Here is an 18,362-nt window from a genome sequence, read left to right as displayed (position 1 = left end):
TAGGGTTGAGGAAGAAGATAAAATTAGACAATTAAATGTAAACTGATGGTATTTCATGTGGTATTAAACTTGGTGAAAATAATGAACACAACAGGGATTGGTTCTTACACACTGAATTTACAAACGTGTGTTGCTGCCTGAGAGTTACAAGACCTGGCTTTTGGCACATCAGTTGTGTGCTCATGGCAGTCTATATTTCACACTGACTAGTTTAAGTGTTTGTGCATGTGGAGCAGGGATTCAGGAAGCTGCATTTCCTCTAATTAATTTCTTTCTCTTTTTTTTCAAGCCACACAGTCTACATGTAAACTAACACAAACAAGCTTATTGAGACACACCTTTGAAGCAAGCGTCTGAGTGCTCTAATGTCAGTCTCAAGGGTAGACAGTTGAGCTGCATACCTGCTTATTTCCCTTAGGCTTACAGGTGTAGAACATGATCGTGAGATCCCCTTGTGTCTCACTCCTCTGGGCTCTATTGCTGCTGTAAACTCACTGGAGACAGATTGCAATGCACACTAATTGATTTACCGTGCACTCTATGACGACACTGTGAGCGTCACTGGAGTAATTATTATTTTTCCTTCATTAACTATGCAGCAGTTTTACACATATAGTTCTCCCCTGGGGAATTATCTTTGTGTATATCAGTAAACAGTGTGCATGTACACATGCATGTTTTAATATATCTACAATTCGTGACAAGTACATGCAAAACATTTGTGCTGCTGAAGAAAAAAAAACAACTTTTAGTATGATAAAATATTTCAACCGACAGCAGTATTCCTCCACGAATATAGCGCCATCTTGTGGAGAAGACGAGCTCTTACAATGCCAGTGTGCTTGTCGATTGAGAAACTTTGAAATAGTAGTGCTTTTGCAAGGTTTGAGAAAAGAAGGCACTATTTGTGTAGAATGATAGTATTATGCTCTGAAACTACTCTTAACTCACAACAAAACTGCTTGATGACATGTGTATTATATCATTGCTGCAAGGTGAAATACAGAACTCAAGTCAACCAGTGATATATATATATATATATATATATATATATATATATATATATATATATATATATATATATATATATATATATATATATATATATATATATATATTCTCATGCCTAACACTGAGTCGAAAGCATCTTCCAATTTGACATCTGCAGTGATGTTGATGTGAAGCTTGACATAGATTGCCCTTTTTCTGCCACTAGATAGCACCCTTTTGCTGTGTAACAGGCTACCGACTTTTGCAGAATCGGAAAGCTTGTACACAAAATGGACCAGTGGATAAATTGGCACTAAGGATTGTAAAGATATGTATGTGGAGAATATCTAGTTTGTTGTAAACTATGAATTTCTAACACTTATGGAGACAAAAAGACAAAAAGTCAGTCACTGTCACAGATTTTCATGGTAGAAAACTGGTTCTGTTGTAGAAATCTTCAACATTGTGAATGGTAGCATCAGTGTATCTACTGTGTTCATAAGTTACACAGTTAATCATGTATTAAAGTTAACTTCAAATGTGCAACTATTTGGACGAATTGTTTACTACGCCTGAGGCCTTATCTGGTCTTTGCAGGCATATTTCCCTATAAGAACATCCAGTACTGTATGTTCAAAACCACCCTGCCTCACTTGACTCTGAAATAAAGAAAGCGGACTGCACTTTTTTGTGGTTCAGAGGGTTTGAGATTTTAATCCAGGCTAAGGCGTACGCTTGAATACTGAGTGCATCTCAGTTTCTCATAATCACAAGCAGCACAGAGGCTTGTTAAGACAGACTGACGTCTCTTTTACGTCATTGTAAGGGAGACAACGCTACATAAATTTGCATATGGAAATCTGACAATGCAAGTTTGTCTCCGTTTTATTTATGAATCTAGCAAGTAGATGTGAAATGTGATGTTCATTATTCACAAAAAGTCGGTCAACTCGTGTTACATCCATCATGCAAATCAATCTTTGCATCCTTTTATACTTAAACCGGGTTATCGCAGAAACAATGGATTTTCACAGCCACTCTTCTGTCATGCTCTTTGGATAATAGGATTGTAAGATTTCTGTTTAGTTATGTCATCATATTATTTCTTTTCTATCTTTGCTGAAATTAACAGCATTAATTCTTGGTTTTGTATGATGTGTATGATATAGATTACTTTGCAGATTTATATCCCTATCCTGTCTATAATAAACATGCACTGCTTGATTTTTCTCTTGCTATATATCTATGTATATATGAAAAGCTGACACAAAGAAAAACTTTCAAATCTAGACTAATAAAACTAATCTAGACTAATAAACTGACGATAAACTGGTGAACTGAACATTGTGGCGCTTGATGAACGGCAAAAAAAAGTCCATGTGATAAATTTAACAGTCCAGAGAAACAGCAAAATCAAGAAAGAAGAGATATAAAAGAGGTGGAAAGTAATGATAACAGCCATGCCAGCAGTATTAAGAGTACTTGGGGTTGTGAGCCCAAAACTGGGAGAAAACTTTAGCAGTTTAACAGAAGCCCTCTGATGCTGACCTCTGATATACCTCCAAGGATGAGCCAAAATACTACCTTATTAATACTGGAACTGATCAGATGCTTTTTCATACACTGATTTAATTGTATGTGATGTTTTGAGATGAAAACTTCTACTTCCGGGGTACAATTAATGGCTTACATACTGTATATAGTAGAGGCTGAGCTACACATTTTATATTTTTGTAGGTTTTCTTTCAATTCACAGGGACTACCTTCCATTTGACTTCCACCTAAATGAAATACCCATACAAGTGAACAGATGGCACCCTTTGTTCTGCTCACTTATACACTTTTATTTTGCTTCTGAAATTGTAGAGCCACATGCATGCATAAACTTCCTCTTGTGAATCTTGGATGTGCCTCCAGACTCTTTCACTGTACATAAACTAAGTGCTGCATACCAGCACTAAGAAACTAGTTTGATACGTGCTGTTTAAAGTGGTATCTTTTAACCTCAAAGGCAGGATGACCTTGCATTAATACTGGCCTTTTATCTCTTAATAAAAGCAATGCTCATAATTTTTCAGTCTCTATTGGGTTTTTGAAAAGTTGCTGCAATGTTATGAGTCAGTTGGTAATAGAGTTAAAATTATGTATTCAGTTACAGAAACATAAAGCAGAACCTCTTAATTGATCTAATTTGAATTCACTTTTAGGCGTCATCTAAATGGTGAGCATCAGAGAAGTCCTCACTTGTTAATGAATATGTAATCATCTTAATTCGTCTATTTTTAAAAACGAATCATAAAGCTGAATTAAGTGGCTGTTTCACAACATCATGAAATCACCCAAAAAATAAAATAAAATATTCGTAATGCATTACAGGAAAAGCACTTAAGCAGAAGCAGGGTTATGTGAAACACACATGCGTATACTTAAAGACAAAAATTAAAATGTCTGATATTCTGCATTTCTAGAGTCGCAATTTATGCGCGGAAGCAGCTTTATACTAATAAGTAGGATCTAAAGATGTTGATGTTTTTTATTTTTCAAGTTTTTATTTTGCAGCTGTGGTTCAAAACCGGCTTTCTGGTGTCCGTGGAAGGACTAATGACAACAAAGAGAGACAAATTACACAGGGGCAGGAGAACATTCATTATTTTCAGCAGCAACATCTGTCTAAAATGTTTAAACATGACTCACTGACTCTGATGTGCCTGTGTGAAAAGCACCGCATGCATTTCCATGTGGCCGTGCTATAAAGGGAACAGAGGTGCAAGATAGAGATGTCATCTTGTATAAGTCAGATGCAAAGATGGGTCAGGGCTACTCTGTCATTTTGGCTTTGATATTATTCATTTACTGTTTTGTTAATCATACTTTAGAAGGCATTGAATATTAGACTTTGTTTGAATATTTGAAGAATATAAAAAGTTTATCGCCAAAAGAAACATACATATGTAATCAAATTATGTTTAATACATTAACAGGCTGAGAGGCTCATTACTGGAAAACTGTATGTAAATATAACCATGGGCATTAAATAATTGTGGTTGCTTTGTTGCGTTATCTTCCACAAATCTAGTGAAATACATTTACAATAAACTAGGAATGCTGGTATAGGCTACATGTCCATGAGTTCATAAAGATTCATATTGCTGAGCACTACAGGCATTTTAATTTATAATTTAAATTGATTTATGGCCAAATAAAAGGTCTGCAACAACAGAAAGAACTATATTGGGTTTATGAACAAAGATTGTGACAGTATAAGCTTGTTTCAGTCCCCTGAATAACTGCTAATTATCAACACTGAATCATCCATCATTTAATGCCTCTTTTCATCACTGGTATTAAGCAAATCAGATACTAAATTATCACCTTTTGACTTAGCAAAAACATTTAATTAGTATTAAAATATAATATAAAAGTCTGCAGAAAGTAGAAATCAAAAGCCTGGCAGTAAGTATAATTATTAAAATGGTTATGAGAGTAAACCACGTTTTCTAAAGGCAGATTATGTATATTGTCAAGATAGTAAAGTAACACTCCGTTACGAATGAATATAAAGTTGTAGAGAAAAATAAAGGAGGCCGGAAGAAAAAAAACCATATCTCCTTCGAGCCGGATTCGAACCAGCGACCTAAGGATGCCTGTTAAGACCACTACAGTCCTCCGCTCTACCAACTGAGCTATCGAAGGGACGTACTCCCACCGCCGGATGTGGCCTTTTTAAAACTAAACAAGGAACCGATCACTGTTTCAAAATATTGTTGATTTCATTGGTATACTTTTATGTAATTCACCTCACAGGGATATGAAGAAACGTCTTATTTGGCGTGTGAATCACACCCATTTTATTGCATATAATGTAATGTTGAAGTAGGTTAGCTTCAGATGAACTACTTCACGAAAGAGGAAAGATAAATTGACGCTATGCTCTTTATTGTATAAGTTATTTCAAGCCTAATAATGACACGCTATAGCTGACTTTGCCCATTACATGATTTAATTTGTCCCTACGAACGTATTTCAAGGGGAATTCGCTCAGGCAATGACTTGTATGATGATTAGTTTGTGTTAATATAATGATAATAACAATAAAATGTGTCTTAAAGACTATTGGACCATATGGAGATTTTTTTAAAAGATTCACATGCTGAGACTTAAATGTTTATTTTTTTTATCTGAACATCCATCTCTGATTTGTTGTTGCTCCCGTGTCGCCGCTAACCTCGCGAGAACTGCCACCCAGGGTACAGCAGGGGGCAGTTCTCGCGAGGCTTGTGGCAATTCAGTTTGCAGTTTAAAAATTATTATATTATAAAACGGGAAATTTACAGGAAAATTTTAATACGGGAGGACGGCGAGGAAGAGGGGTAAAATACGGTTGTTTCCCGGCCAAAACGGGAGATTTGACAGGTATGTTGTAGTGCCATTTTTGCACAGTAGGTGGTACATGGAGTTTGGGGGGATAGGGTTCATAAAGGTGAGGCTCATCATGGGGAGGTGTGCTGGGCACACAGTTTTTTGAACGTCTTAACTTTGGCGTCGCATTGTTTTTGGTCTTACAGTTTTACTGGTTTCATGAAAGTTATAGCTTCATAAGTGCATGTAGTTCGTTGTATAGAAAGGAGCTCCTGTGTACAAATAAATACCCTTTTTGAGCATCACAGAGGATGTTTATGGACAATCATTCGCTGACATGCTGCCCAAGGAGACGCGTCATCTGTTACCGGTGGGACTTGTAGCTTTTTTTCTTGTTTGCTTGAGTCAAATCAAGTAAAGTCACAACACCAGTTGATGTGATATTTCAGTATTGTGAATGAAAAATATATTTAAAACATATAAATCTTCCACAAAGTGATACTTTTTAATGTTGTCACTTAACATTCTCACAATATTTGCATTTGTGTCATCTTCCACACCTGTATTTAGCTGTGCTTTACATTGCGATGCAGCAGATGCCAGTTCCTCATCATCATCCTCAGAAGTGCCCGGAGAACAAAAGTTAAAATTATTAGCCGGAGCCTACTGTTAACAACACACGGAGACAAATGTGCTCAAGATGGTGCAAACATACCAGAAGGGGAAAGCTGCTGTTCGGCCAGGCTTACCTGCCAGCACTGTGGTGCTGGAGCTGAAAAAAAGTGGACAAGTCTGTGTGGTCAGGTAAAGTGATGAAGTTATAAATGTTAACTGCTGACAAATGTTTTTCACACGCCAACGGTGCTTTCATGCGCCAGTTTGGATTCTTAGTGAAGGTGCAGAGATGCTGGAGGCTGCAGATGGAGCTGCAGATGGAACCGCTGGAGCTGCAGATGGAGACGCTGGAGCTGCAGATGGAGCTGCTGGAGCTGCAGATGGAGCTGCAGATGGAGACGCTGGAGCTGCAGATGGAGACGCTCTAGGCTGCAGATGGAGAAGTTGGAAGATGCAGATGGAGCTGCAGATGGAGACGCTGGAGGCTGCAGATGGAGACGCTGGAGGAAACTACAAAGTCCACCATCAAACATCCCGGGTCTCCAGTTTCCCACGCTTTAGCCTCTATTTCCTTCTTCTTCCTAAACTTATTTGTCCGTCACTCTCTGATGTGGGGAAGTGCACTGCACCAACAGCTGTTCATTTTTCTGACGGAGGGGTTGCCTGTGCTCTTTCCTCTGAAATATTATGTGCTAACTATAGTGCATAGCCAAAACTTTTCCTCAAGGAACCATCTAAATCTCTGCGCATCATGAGCCAGTAATACGGGCTTGGCAGCTTGGCCAGTGATAAAAGTACTGGCCTCTGCCAACACCTCCTCTTCCGGTTTAGCTTTCCAGACCCAACATTTTTAAGACTCTTTGCCTCCTCCGACAGTGTCTGGTTGACTGGCCATAAAAAACTGCATAGGCATACATTTTCTGAATGGAAATAAGAAACGTACTGTTACTTATAGTCATCTGAAAGGTACCTGTAAGAGCCATTTGTGTTGGGTTTGAATGATTTATCTTATGTTTTGGGTTAGCCTTCTACCACTTGGAGTGGTAGGAAGCTAATCCAAAACAAAACATATCCAAACCTAAATCATTTAAACCCAACACACATAACACAAAAAGGCAGTTTTGCTGTCACAAGTTTTGAGACATCCTTAGCAGAGTCATCTTTCATTTTTTGAGATAGGATATTTGAGTTTTCTTAAACTGTAAGCCATGATCAGCAATACTAAAATAATAAAAGGCTGGCAATATTTCAGTTGATTTGTAATGAATCCAGAATGTATGACATTTTTGCATTACAGAAAATAAAGGACTTTATCACAATATTCAAAATTTCTGAGACAGTCCTGTATGTATGTGTGTGTATATATATACAGTGGGGAGAACAAGTATTTGATACACTGCCGATTTTGCAGGTTTTCCCACTTGAAAAGCATGTAGAAGTCTAATTTTTTATCATAGGTACTCTTCAACTGTGAGTGACAGAATCTAAAAAAAAAAAAAAAAAAATCCAGAAAATCACATTGTATGTTTTTTAAGTAATTAATTTGCATTTTATTGCATGACATAAGTATTTGATACATCAGAAAAACAGAACTTAATATTTGGTACAGAAACCTTTGTTTGCAATTACAGAGATCAGACGTTTCCTGTAGTTCTTGACCAGGTTTGCACACACTGCAGCAGGGATTTTGGCCCACTCCTCCATACAGATCTTCTCCAGATCCTTCAGGTTTCGGGGCTGTCGCTGGGCAATACGGACTTTCAGCTCCCTCCAAAGATGTTCTATTGGGTTCAGGTCTGGAGACTGGCTAGGCCACTCCAGGACCTTGAAATGCTTCTTACGGAGCCACTCCTTAGTTGCCCTGGCTGTGTGTTTCGGGTCGTTGTCATGCTGGAAGACCCAGCCACGACCCATCTTCAATGCTCTTACTGAGGGAAGGAGGTTGTTGGCCAAGATCTCGCGATACATGGCCCCATCCATCCTCCCCTCAATACGTGCAGTCGTCCTGTCCCCTTTGCAGAAAAGCATCGCCAAAGAATGATGTTTCCACCTCCATGCTTCACGGTTGGGATGGTGTTCTTGGGGTTGTACTCATCCTTCTTCTTCCTCCAAACACGGCGAATGGAGTTTAGACCAAAAAGCTCTATTTTAGTGTCATCAGACCACATGACCTTCTCCCATTCCTCCTCTGGATCATCCAGATGGTCATTGGCAAACTTCAGACGGGCCTTGACATGCACTGGCTTGAGCAGGGGGACCTTGCGTGCGCTGCAGGATTTTAATCCATGACGGCGTAGTGTGTTACTAATGGTTTTCTTTGAGACTGTGGTCCCAGCTCTCTTCAGGTCATTGACCAGGTCCTGCCATGTAGTTCTGGGCTGATCCCTCACCTTCCTCATGATCATTGATGCCCCACCAGGTGAGATTTTGCATGGAGCCCCAGACCGAGGGAGATTGACCGTCATCTTGAACTTCTTCCATTTTCTAATAATTGTGCCAACAGTTGTTGCCTTCTCACCAAGCCGCTTGCCTATTGTCCTGTAGCCCATCCCAGCCTTGTGCAGGTCTACAATTTTATCCCTGATGTCCTTACACAGCTCTCTGGTCTTGGCCATTGTGGAGAGGTTGGAGTTTGTTTGATTGAGTGTGTGGACAGGTGTCTTTTATACAGGTAACGAGTTCAAACAGGTGCAGTTAATACAGGTAATGAGTGGAGAACAGGAGGGCTTCTTAAAGAAGAACTAACAGGTCTGTGAGAGCCGGAAGTCTTACTGGTTGACAGGTGATCAAATACTTAAGTCATGCAATAAAATGCAAATTAATTACTTAAAAATCATACAATGTGATTTTCTGGATTTTTTTTTTTAGATTCTGTCACTCACAGTTGAAGAGTACCTATGATAAAAATTACAGACTTCTAATCGGCAGTGTATCAAATACTTGTTCTCCCCACTGTGTGTGTGTGTATATATATATATATATATATATATATATACGTATATGTGTATATATATATATATATATATATATATATATATATATATATATATATATATATATATATATATATATATATATATATTCTAGCACTGGTATGGCAGCACCTGTGTCCAACTGGACTCACAGCAGTCTGACCAGCACTGATCCAGCTGTACCCTGCTATGTGATTTTGTGCTTGTGTTGTTCTCTCAGATGTAAGTCGCTTTAGATAGTACCTAGTTACATTTTTAAAAACATGAAATGCCAATATTTGAATGTCTATCATGACACTACTCCAGCTAACAGCAATGCTTCGCTCAAAATGTGCACATAATTATTGCATGTCAGGTGATATTTTTAAATGTTTATATGTCACATATGATTGGTCAAAAGTAAGCCCCAGGTCAAAGTAAGGGCATATAGCCTACTGTATTATTGTAATGTATTACTGTAATATTATAATTAAGGAGCATATTTGAGCACTTTTCTTTCTTTCTTTTTTTAACAATGAAGCCAATATAAATTGACTTGAAATTGAACTGACTTGATGTTATAATCTAAATCTAAATATTTTTAAGCAGGTGTTGCTCATAGATTTTACTTCTTAGTGGTTGAGCAACGCTATTGATATCAATTCACATTTTAAAATGTACATTTTAGAGGAGCTGAAAGAAAGTTTACGTAAATTCAGATATCTTAGCCCTTTGTCACCCCCTGGAGGACATAGATAGTGGTCTGGAGGCCAGTAGGCAGCTGTTATGTATAGCCTTGCTCAATTTCAAATAAGGGCAAGGTAAAAATGGCAGTCTTTGACGTGACGGTGGTAGCTGCTAAAAAAAGAACTGACAAACAAGATAGGACCCTACACCCTCAGACTAAGAGCTGCGAGCCTACTCTTTACCTCGTGACTGTAGACCCACTGTGTGCTACTTTCACAAACCGAGTCCTCACTAAAGCTTCAGCTTTACGTGTCTTATCATATAAAGTTTTGGTGGAGTTTAAAGTTGCTTGTTCAAATCTAGAACCATGGAAAACCTGGAGAAGCAGCTGATTTGTCCTATATGCCTGGAAATATTTACAAAGCCGGTTGTCATTCTACCCTGTCAACACAACCTCTGCAGAAAATGTGCCAATGATGTTTTCCAGGTAAGTAACCTAACAGATATTATTGATTTCTCTCATAACAAGCGAAGACCATCCACAATTTCAAGGAACACAGATGTTTATCTGTATCTCAAATTCACTCTTTGTTATTTGAATTAATATTTTCATCTAATGTTGTATTTGGGAGAGGATAAACAAACAATTTACAGGTTCTGTTGCAAAATATGTATTAATGAATTAATTCACATTTGGATTGAACTATTCTTTACTTTTAGGCCCTCTATTTACACCCATCCAAACTACTGAGAACAAATTTAGAGTTTCAAAAATGGGGTCCATCTGTTGTGTTATGGACAGTTAATCCGTTGGATTAATATTTCATAATTGCTGAGTGAAACCATTTCATCAATTTGTGCTGGAGATCAGTCTATCATCACAATCATGTCATCAGACCACATTTCCTCTGAATTGTTTTTGCTTTCAGTCTTCAAACCCATACCTTACGACAAGAAGTGGCTCGCTGACATCCGGTGGCCGTTTCCGATGCCCGTCCTGCCGACATGAGGTGGTCCTGGACAGGCATGGCGTTTACGGCCTGCAGAGGAACCTGCTGGTTGAGAATATCATTGATATGTTCAAGGAGTCCACTAGGTGAGGCTGATCGGAAGTATGGTCATGTAAAAAAGAAAACATCCTTTAAACATCCTGGGTCCATCAGGATATAATAAATATGGTCCCTACCATGTCTTATAATTAAGTTATTACAACATCAGAGCAACAAAAACAGGTGCCTTATTACACTGTTATTATTCATGGCATAAAAGAGAAAATGCAGAAACAGCTTAAAGTAATAACTCATTGGACAGGATCTTTAAAATCGCTTAATATTCTTCAGGTTTCACATTTCAATTTTTCAGCATTTTGGATTTTCACTAGATCATCGCTACTCCCTGATTTATTAATGGTTTTCTCCGACATTCTGTTGCACTATAGATATGATGCCCTGTATTGATCTGAGTGTCCTGCGGCTGCAAAACAAGCCCACAAAACAATCACACCTGCATCCCAATGCTTGGTAGTTGAAGTTTATGTGCTGGTTTGGTTTTGTATAACTGTACTGTCCATTATGGCCAAACATCTCCACGCTGGTCTCATCTGTTCAAAAGACATTTTCAGGGAGTGTCGTGGTTTCTTGAGCTGCAACTCCACAAATATTACCTGACAATTAAAAACCTTGGACATTTGATGTAAAATGGCAGCACTCACGTGTTCCACTTTGTATTGATCGACTGTTACGTCTATTGAACAGAGATAGTAAATGACAAGAGGGGATGAACGGTGGCTTCTGAATCAATCGCTGGAACGGATGACAGGGTGTTTGTAGTACCAGACACAGTACAAATGATTTATCCAGTGAATGACTGGATGGCCAAAAGACTTGTTTGGCTTAAACTATAAGCTGCATGCACTCAAGAAGTTTAAGAAGACTTTGTGGCCTTGTTTTATTAAAAATGTACTTGAGTAATGCTGGCTTTGCCTGTTATGGTAAGTATTAGACCATAACAAAATTAACTTATGGCAATTGAAAAAAACAACTTGTATCCCTATGTATGTATTTGGCGTAATGTTGATGTATTGATTGCCATGCTCATCATACATGTGTGTAGCGAGGCGAGTCTGGTAGACTATCAATACATTACTGAGGTGTATAACAGTGACATTATCAAACAGATAATGTTACATGTCACATCAGTATGCACTGAAATGACGAGGAGGACACTTCTGCTTTCAGCAACAAGCCAGCACCAGAGAAAAAGGAGGAAACGCCCATCTGTGATGTCCACAAGGAGGAGAAGCTCAACATTTTCTGTGTGACCCACAGCGTGCCCACTTGCTCCATGTGTAAGGTTTTCGGAGCCCACAAAGACTGTCAGGTGGAGCCCATCAGCAGCATCTACCAGACAAAGAAGGTGAAGGCCTGAAAACCTCATGGAGATCGTAAAAACTATTATTGATAAGTGATAATATAATCCGTCAGTAGGTAAACATATTTCATCACAGTTACGACTGGATTTATAAGACTCTCCTGTACCTTTGTCTCCAGACGGAGCTGAGTGATGGGATTGCCATGATCGTCGGCAGCAATGACAGGATACAAGGCATAATCAGTCAGCTAGATGAAGCCTGTCGTGTCATAGAGGTCAGTGTCCGGCTGAAACGGTGCCTGGCTCCTTCCTCACATGGCAAGAACCGTTTCTACATGTTAACCCACCTGTACAGTTACAAACTGCTCTAATGTGTCCTTGCCACGACCACTCTCTCTGCTTTCTTCATTTCAGTCTGCAATGCTTACATAGAGAAAAAAAAATAGGCAACTGGATTGTTTGCAACAGTTAAGTCCCTCTCTTTTTTTAGTTTCTTTAGTCTTTAATCACTTGTACGAGTCTCTCACTGGCCTCCACAGGCTGAAAGAAGCTTTTCAGAATCCTGCTGCAGATGCTGAACAATTTGAGTCTCGTCAGGAAGAACAGCCTGCTCTGTCCTGTCCTCAAGAGGTCACCTGTGTTGTGAGATCAGTCCAGTTTATTGTTGATATGGAGCACGAGATACTTGTATAAGTCCACCCTCTCCGTTTCCTCCTCCTGGATGATGACTAGGGCAGGAGGTGGTCCACCAAAACCTCTCAGGTCTTGCTGATCCTGAGCTTCAGGTGCTGGTTGAGCTTTCTCTCAGCCCTATGAAGAGTTGCTCATTATCTTTGCTGATGCTCTCAGTCAAAGAAGAATTGCCTTGGAACTTCTGGAAGTGATGCGAGCCAGAGTTTAAAGGAGCCGTCTGTAAGAAATGGCCAAAACTGGTACTGCAGTCACTTTAAAAATATTGTTGAGCGGCGTGTACCCTCCCCCTCCTCCCCCCGACCAGAGGTTGCCAGGTAGGCTGCAGAATGCAGCAGGAACGTAGGCTGCCATGGCTGCGATAATTAGAGCCGAGCTGGCAACCCGGATGCCGAAACATTACTGACCCTCGTGATTGGGAGATAGGTGGAGGGTGGAGCTTCAGAAACAATACTGACTTGGTGATTGGGAGATAGGTGGAGGGTGGAGCTTCAGGCCAAAACAAAAAATGACAACATAAACATCAGTTGAGGGCTGCAACTCCTCTTTTTAAACTGGAATATCCTGGCTTGAGTGCTGTTGTCAGTGACATAAGTATTTGAAATGAACATGATTTTTAAATGTCTGTTGACATATCGGGGTCATTTTATGATTCGTTTTATTATTGCTCTTACATACAGCTCCTTTAAGTCTGAAGTGTAGCGAGTGAAGAGAAATGGAACCAGAGCAGTTCGCTGGGATGCTCTGGCATCTGGTTGCAACCACCTCATAGACGCAGCCTTTCACTCTGCTGTGCTGGTCCAGGATCTAGGCGGTGATGTCAGGGCGCCGCGGCACATCCATCAGGAGTCTTGGCTGGATAAGTGCTGGCGAAATCAAAAACTCTCACAGTGTTTCCCTGCCTCCCCAGGTGTAAGAGGACCCAATTCATCATTTGTTTTTTGCTTAGAAAGTTTAGGCATTATGTAATCAGAAAACAACTTCCTCTACAGCAAATTATACGCTTACACACACACACACACACACACTCTCACACACACACACACACATATATATATATATATATCTTCCTTGATTACAAAAAAAGGGGGAGGCAATAAGGAGCATTACTTGCTTCCTTGCTGTAATAGCAATTGTGGAAGAAGACAGACCAACGGCAGCATTTGTAGGTTAAGTTACAAAAACAACCATTGTCTTTTCTTGTGGAGACTGCTAACTCCTCATTAGGAATGGCTCTCACCCCGAGACCTCCATTGTAAATCATTAATGCGGACTGCCTTTCTAAATTTACCATCTTCTGCACGTACAGGAGAATAGCCGGAGACAGAAGACTGTGGTGTGCGAGAAGTTTGACCAGCTGTACTCCGTCCTGGAGGAGAAGAAAAGGGCAATGAGTCAGAAGGTGACAGCCGAACAAGAAGAAAAGGTGAACTATATCCGAAGCCTGACAAGGAAATACGGCGACCATCTGGAGGAGAGCTGCAAGATTGTGGAGATGGGGATTCAGACTATGGAGGAGCCAGAAATGGCTTTATTCCTTCAGGTCACAGTTAATGCTGAATGGAGTTTCAAATTATAATGTAGGGTTTAAAAATAAACCCCCCCAAATCTGACTATCTTCCTCACACAAATTGGTCTTTTTTCTTGTCTCTTTCAGAACACAAAGCCACTCTTAAAAAAGTGAGTACATGTTTTTATTAATCCTTAGTACATTTATAAAGACATTGAAATAAAGACACTGAAAAACAGAGATAACTGTAGGGTCACAATCCTCTCTCGCTTATCAGTGTTAAAGAAAATGGACATAGCTATACTCATTTTTGATTTCTTTTGCAGTTTTCTGGATTTTTTTCCCCTCTTTTAATATTCTTGTGAATTATTTAACAAATTAACCAGCATACATAAGGCCACAACTCTGACACAGCAAGATCGCACCTTTTCTGGTGGCTGTGAGAAGTGTCTTTGAAACGTTGCAAATCACTGTCTTCAGCTGAGGAATCCTGAAATAACTTGTGGAATGTGCTCAGCAACACAGATGTATAAATATATTTACGAAGTGTTATCTTGACTATGTGAGACTTGATTTCCCTCACAAATATGCTATTTTTACATCCTGTACTCAGGATTGCAGAAGCATCCAGTACAGCACACTTGGATAAAGTTGAACTTGGCTATGAGAGTATGGATCACTACAGCGTGGAATTCAAGAAAGAGAGCCAGGCCCTTTGCAGCATCGACTTCATGCAAGGTGGAGATTTGAAATGGCTTAAATGTGCTGCTAATACATGACTTCTATAGCTGTCTGACTTTTATGTCCCTGCGACTGTTTTCATTAGATGAGGAGGAGGATGGAGAGGATGAGGATGCAGAGGCAGGTGCTGAGGAGACGGAAGGGGCACAGACTGTTTCTGCTGGCAGTGAAGTGTTAGCCAGCCCCAACCAGCCTCCTGCACCCCTGAACGTAAGCTCCTCACCTGATGCAACCAGGATCACTCCCTCCAGCTAGACATCATCTGCTGTTCAAGACGATGCCCAAACCAAGGGCAGTAGAACTGTTGCTCTTTGATATTGAGTTCAGATCTCTTCTGATGCATTTTCACACAGAGAACCGAAAGAAACGTAGGCTAAGTGAAATGTAGATATGCACAGAACTGGATGGAAGGTAGATCTGAAAGAAGACAGCGATACCTATTGTTGTTATTTCTTTTCATTTGACTGAATATTGTTTGATTCCTCCTTTTCATTTTAGATATAATCAGTGGCAAAAAGACTGCCGTTAATGTCTTGTGGTTTTCTTCCAGAATTCAGTTGTACTCATACATTTTTCATGGCACTGACCTTTTGCAACTCACTGCTTAAACTACATCATTAGACTGCGTAAAAAGTGGACGTCGTGGACTTTTTTGAGTGCGGTACCCTTTTCTAACTATCTGTATAATGTGTTGTTTCCTATCGTGTTAAACAAGTATATTTTCCTATTACGACCCATTTTTTAGATATTTTTTTTGCCATTTGAGGGCATATTTTCTTTGTTATGTGACTTTAAAAACATTTGAATAAACCCTAACTCTATCCTTTTTCCAGAAGTCTTTCAACTTCGCTGCTGAGTTCTTTGCAATTTCACTCAATCCAGAATTACACCTCAAGTTGAATATGTGAGAAAAGGGAAAAGGATGACTCACTGCCACAGTTCTTGTTTCATACACCTTGATATTATAAGTCAGAGATCAACATAAACAGACACGGTATGTCACTCTCAGTTATTTGTGGAGCATCTTAGAACTGACTTAGGGTGTCTCTTCCAGGTATAATGAGAACTGCCTTTTAAACATTAAAGTTGCAGAAGAAACGGATGCTGTTTGACCCTTCACCTGAACAGTTGCAGGTGCTCCTGCAACATGCTCATATCGGCAAAGTTTTCCTAGCATTTGTCTTTGTGCATGTGTGTTGTTGATACATACAATCTGCAGAACAATGGGCTTATATATGTTGCATTATCCATAAACCAGTATTTTTGTCACAGGGGGAACTTTGTGGCTTCTATAGTCAAAATTTTTCTTTAGTTTTTTTGCCTAAAAGTATCTTTACTTTTTTTTAAAAATGTGCATATCAAGTAACATAAGGGATTTAAAGTAATTTAAATTACTAAAAAAAAAAAGTTATTGAGTCATAAGGATATCAACAGAAAAGTGTAAGCATTGCTTTTAGTCTGTTTTTATTAAAAATTATAGATATAAGACGTCCTGCTGCACAACAGAAAATGACTGGTTGCTCATGATTTTATTAACAAACATAAATATCATAAATACAATGATTCATAATTTAAAACAAAATACAAATTATTTCAGTGAAATCCATGTGTTAACCAAAAGTGTGTCATCTCAAATATGAAGAAACTGCGTAAAACTACAGATCTGACACCAACAATAAAATGGCAAAGGTACAATCGGCTCATACAAGCCCGTTTACGCTCCATAATTTGAGGTTAAAGCTCTAAATAATAGAGTGATAAAGCAGCACTATCGCACAGAGCATATTTGTGCTGATGGTTAAAAATGCTGAAGAAAAAGAAAAAAACAAAGAGAACTGAGATCTTTGGCGGGTGGAGAGAGGTTTTCATTTCCCAAAGAGCTCCATCATTCTTCTGTTATTTTGCGCCTGCTGGGCCAGCTGTTCCGCCTTGGACATCTCCATCATCTCACGGAGCAGGTGGAAGGTCAGATCCAGAGATATCGGCGGGTCCTCGGACCTCCTTCCCCGCTCCATCGACTCGTCCCCGCGGTCTCCGAAGCCGTCCAGCAGCGCCCTGATGTTCCCAACTTTCCCCTGTAAGAGACGCCGCGTCAGCTGCAGCGCTCTGTTGTAGAGGGCAGGCGATCCGACGGAGTACAAGGGCGCTGATGGGAAAGAGTTCGAGTCCCCGTTTCCCAGTCGGATGAAATACTCCTCCCCGAGTCGCTCCAGAATGGGGCCAGAATGCTGCTGCTGCTGCTGGGAGTTTTGGGTTTGGGGAGCGGGGACGCGCAGGGGACCGCCGGGGCTCTCAATAGCCCGACATTCTAGGCGCGGCAAAAAGGCAACAAGCAGAATCACGGTGGTACCAAGTAAATTGAGCTTCATGTCAAGATATCAGCTGGAATCTGAGGAAAAAAAGGAGCAACATTTCAGATCAATATTTCCCTTTCCCAAGTGTGAAATATAGTGCGTAAACAGGCATTTACGCACAGACAAAAACGCGTTGCACCGTCGTAACTGACTTGTATGTATTGGCGTTATCGTTTATTTAGTATTTTAAGATATTTTCTTAATCCATTATTTTCTTATTGATAATTTCAATGAGTACACTGGGATTGGACCAATATCAGCGCGTAATTACAAACTCGGACTTGTATCTCTATATGGATGCATTGTTTTCTCCCTTACTACAAAATAAGATCAGCACAAAGAGAAGAATATGATTGCAGAAATAAAAACAAATAAACATTAGTTTATCTTTTAAAATCTCATTTTAGTAAAGTTTTGCAAAAAAAAAACCAAACGTTTTTTTGTTGTTCTTTTTCTTTAGAAAAAGTAGAAAATCGGACCGAAATGATGAGAGTTGGAACCATGGCAAACTCTAAACATGGATAAACTACATGAAGCATTTCATACCTTTAGTGCAGGAAGTCCAGGACAGCCGTGTAAGTTGCCAGGTAGTTGGCGAGATGCCGCCCTCCTTCACCTCTTTGGAGAAATGAGTATTGTTACTTAAAGGCTGGACGCTGAATGGACTTATATAGCCAGCCTCACTATGAGCGCCCGCTTCAAGCTGAGAATGAGTCTGCGCGTTCTTGCATGGGTGTAACGTGAATGGACGCCTCTGACAAAGTGCTTTAGTTTAGATGAGATGAGTCATATGTGAGCGTGCGTGCGGGTGCACAAGCGTCCACTTGGGTGCTCTCTGAATAGGCCTATTGCCACACCTGCCGGCATTTTTCACATGAATGAGTTACTTGGATACAATGGCAGGGCTCCTGGATTCTAAGGAGCCTTCCTTTATTTCTTTTAAGTGTGCATTCACAGCTCAATTTACAAATGATATGTCCAAGTATTTGCTTTTCCTTAACAGATGTTTTATAAAAATTGGCTACATATTGGGAATGGATACCTGCAGGGAAGCAGGTGCATTTTAATGCAATCCACAGAACTGACCTTATTTAC

The 18,362-nt window shown here is 39.7% G+C and overlaps 2 protein-coding genes and 1 non-coding gene across 4 annotated transcripts; 1 reads left to right on the top strand and 2 right to left on the bottom strand.

Moving 5' to 3' along the window:
• Nucleotides 1–4,596: 4,596 nt before the first annotated feature.
• Nucleotides 4,597–4,683, bottom strand: trnay-gua (transfer RNA tyrosine (anticodon GUA)). Its single transcript is given in 2 exon segments — nt 4,597–4,632; nt 4,647–4,683. It is a non-coding gene; the product is annotated as a tRNA-Tyr (tRNA).
• A 5,127-nt stretch (nt 4,684–9,810) lies between these two features.
• trim55b (tripartite motif containing 55b) lies at nt 9,811–15,740 on the top strand. 2 transcript variants are annotated; one of them, XM_061713650.1, is made up of 8 exons: nt 9,811–10,089; nt 10,532–10,698; nt 11,840–12,017; nt 12,152–12,247; nt 13,972–14,088; nt 14,320–14,342; nt 14,786–14,910; nt 14,999–15,740. In XM_061713650.1, the coding sequence occupies exons 1-8, from the start codon at nt 9,970–9,972 to the stop codon at nt 15,166–15,168; spliced, it is 996 nt and encodes a 331-aa protein (XP_061569634.1). In that variant the 5' UTR covers nt 9,811–9,969; the 3' UTR covers nt 15,169–15,740. The 2 variants fall into 2 exon arrangements, with proteins under 2 accessions (XP_061569634.1, XP_061569633.1); XM_061713649.1 differs by having other exon boundaries at nt 13,972–14,205.
• A 640-nt stretch (nt 15,741–16,380) lies between these two features.
• Nucleotides 16,381–17,940, bottom strand: crhb (corticotropin releasing hormone b). The gene is made up of 2 exons (XM_061713315.1): nt 17,814–17,940; nt 16,381–17,302 (listed from the first exon to the last, which is right to left on the bottom strand). The coding sequence occupies exon 2, from the start codon at nt 17,280–17,282 to the stop codon at nt 16,779–16,781; it is 504 nt and encodes a 167-aa protein (XP_061569299.1). The 5' UTR covers nt 17,283–17,302; nt 17,814–17,940; the 3' UTR covers nt 16,381–16,778.
• Between the last annotated feature and the right edge of the window lie 422 nt (nt 17,941–18,362).

Source organism: Cololabis saira, chromosome 22 (genome assembly GCF_033807715.1).
Source record: "Cololabis saira isolate AMF1-May2022 chromosome 22, fColSai1.1, whole genome shotgun sequence".
Lineage (NCBI taxonomy): Eukaryota > Metazoa > Chordata > Actinopteri > Beloniformes > Belonidae > Cololabis > Cololabis saira.
Note: the sequence above shows the minus strand (reverse complement) of the source record. Positions and strands in the feature narration are given on the sequence as shown.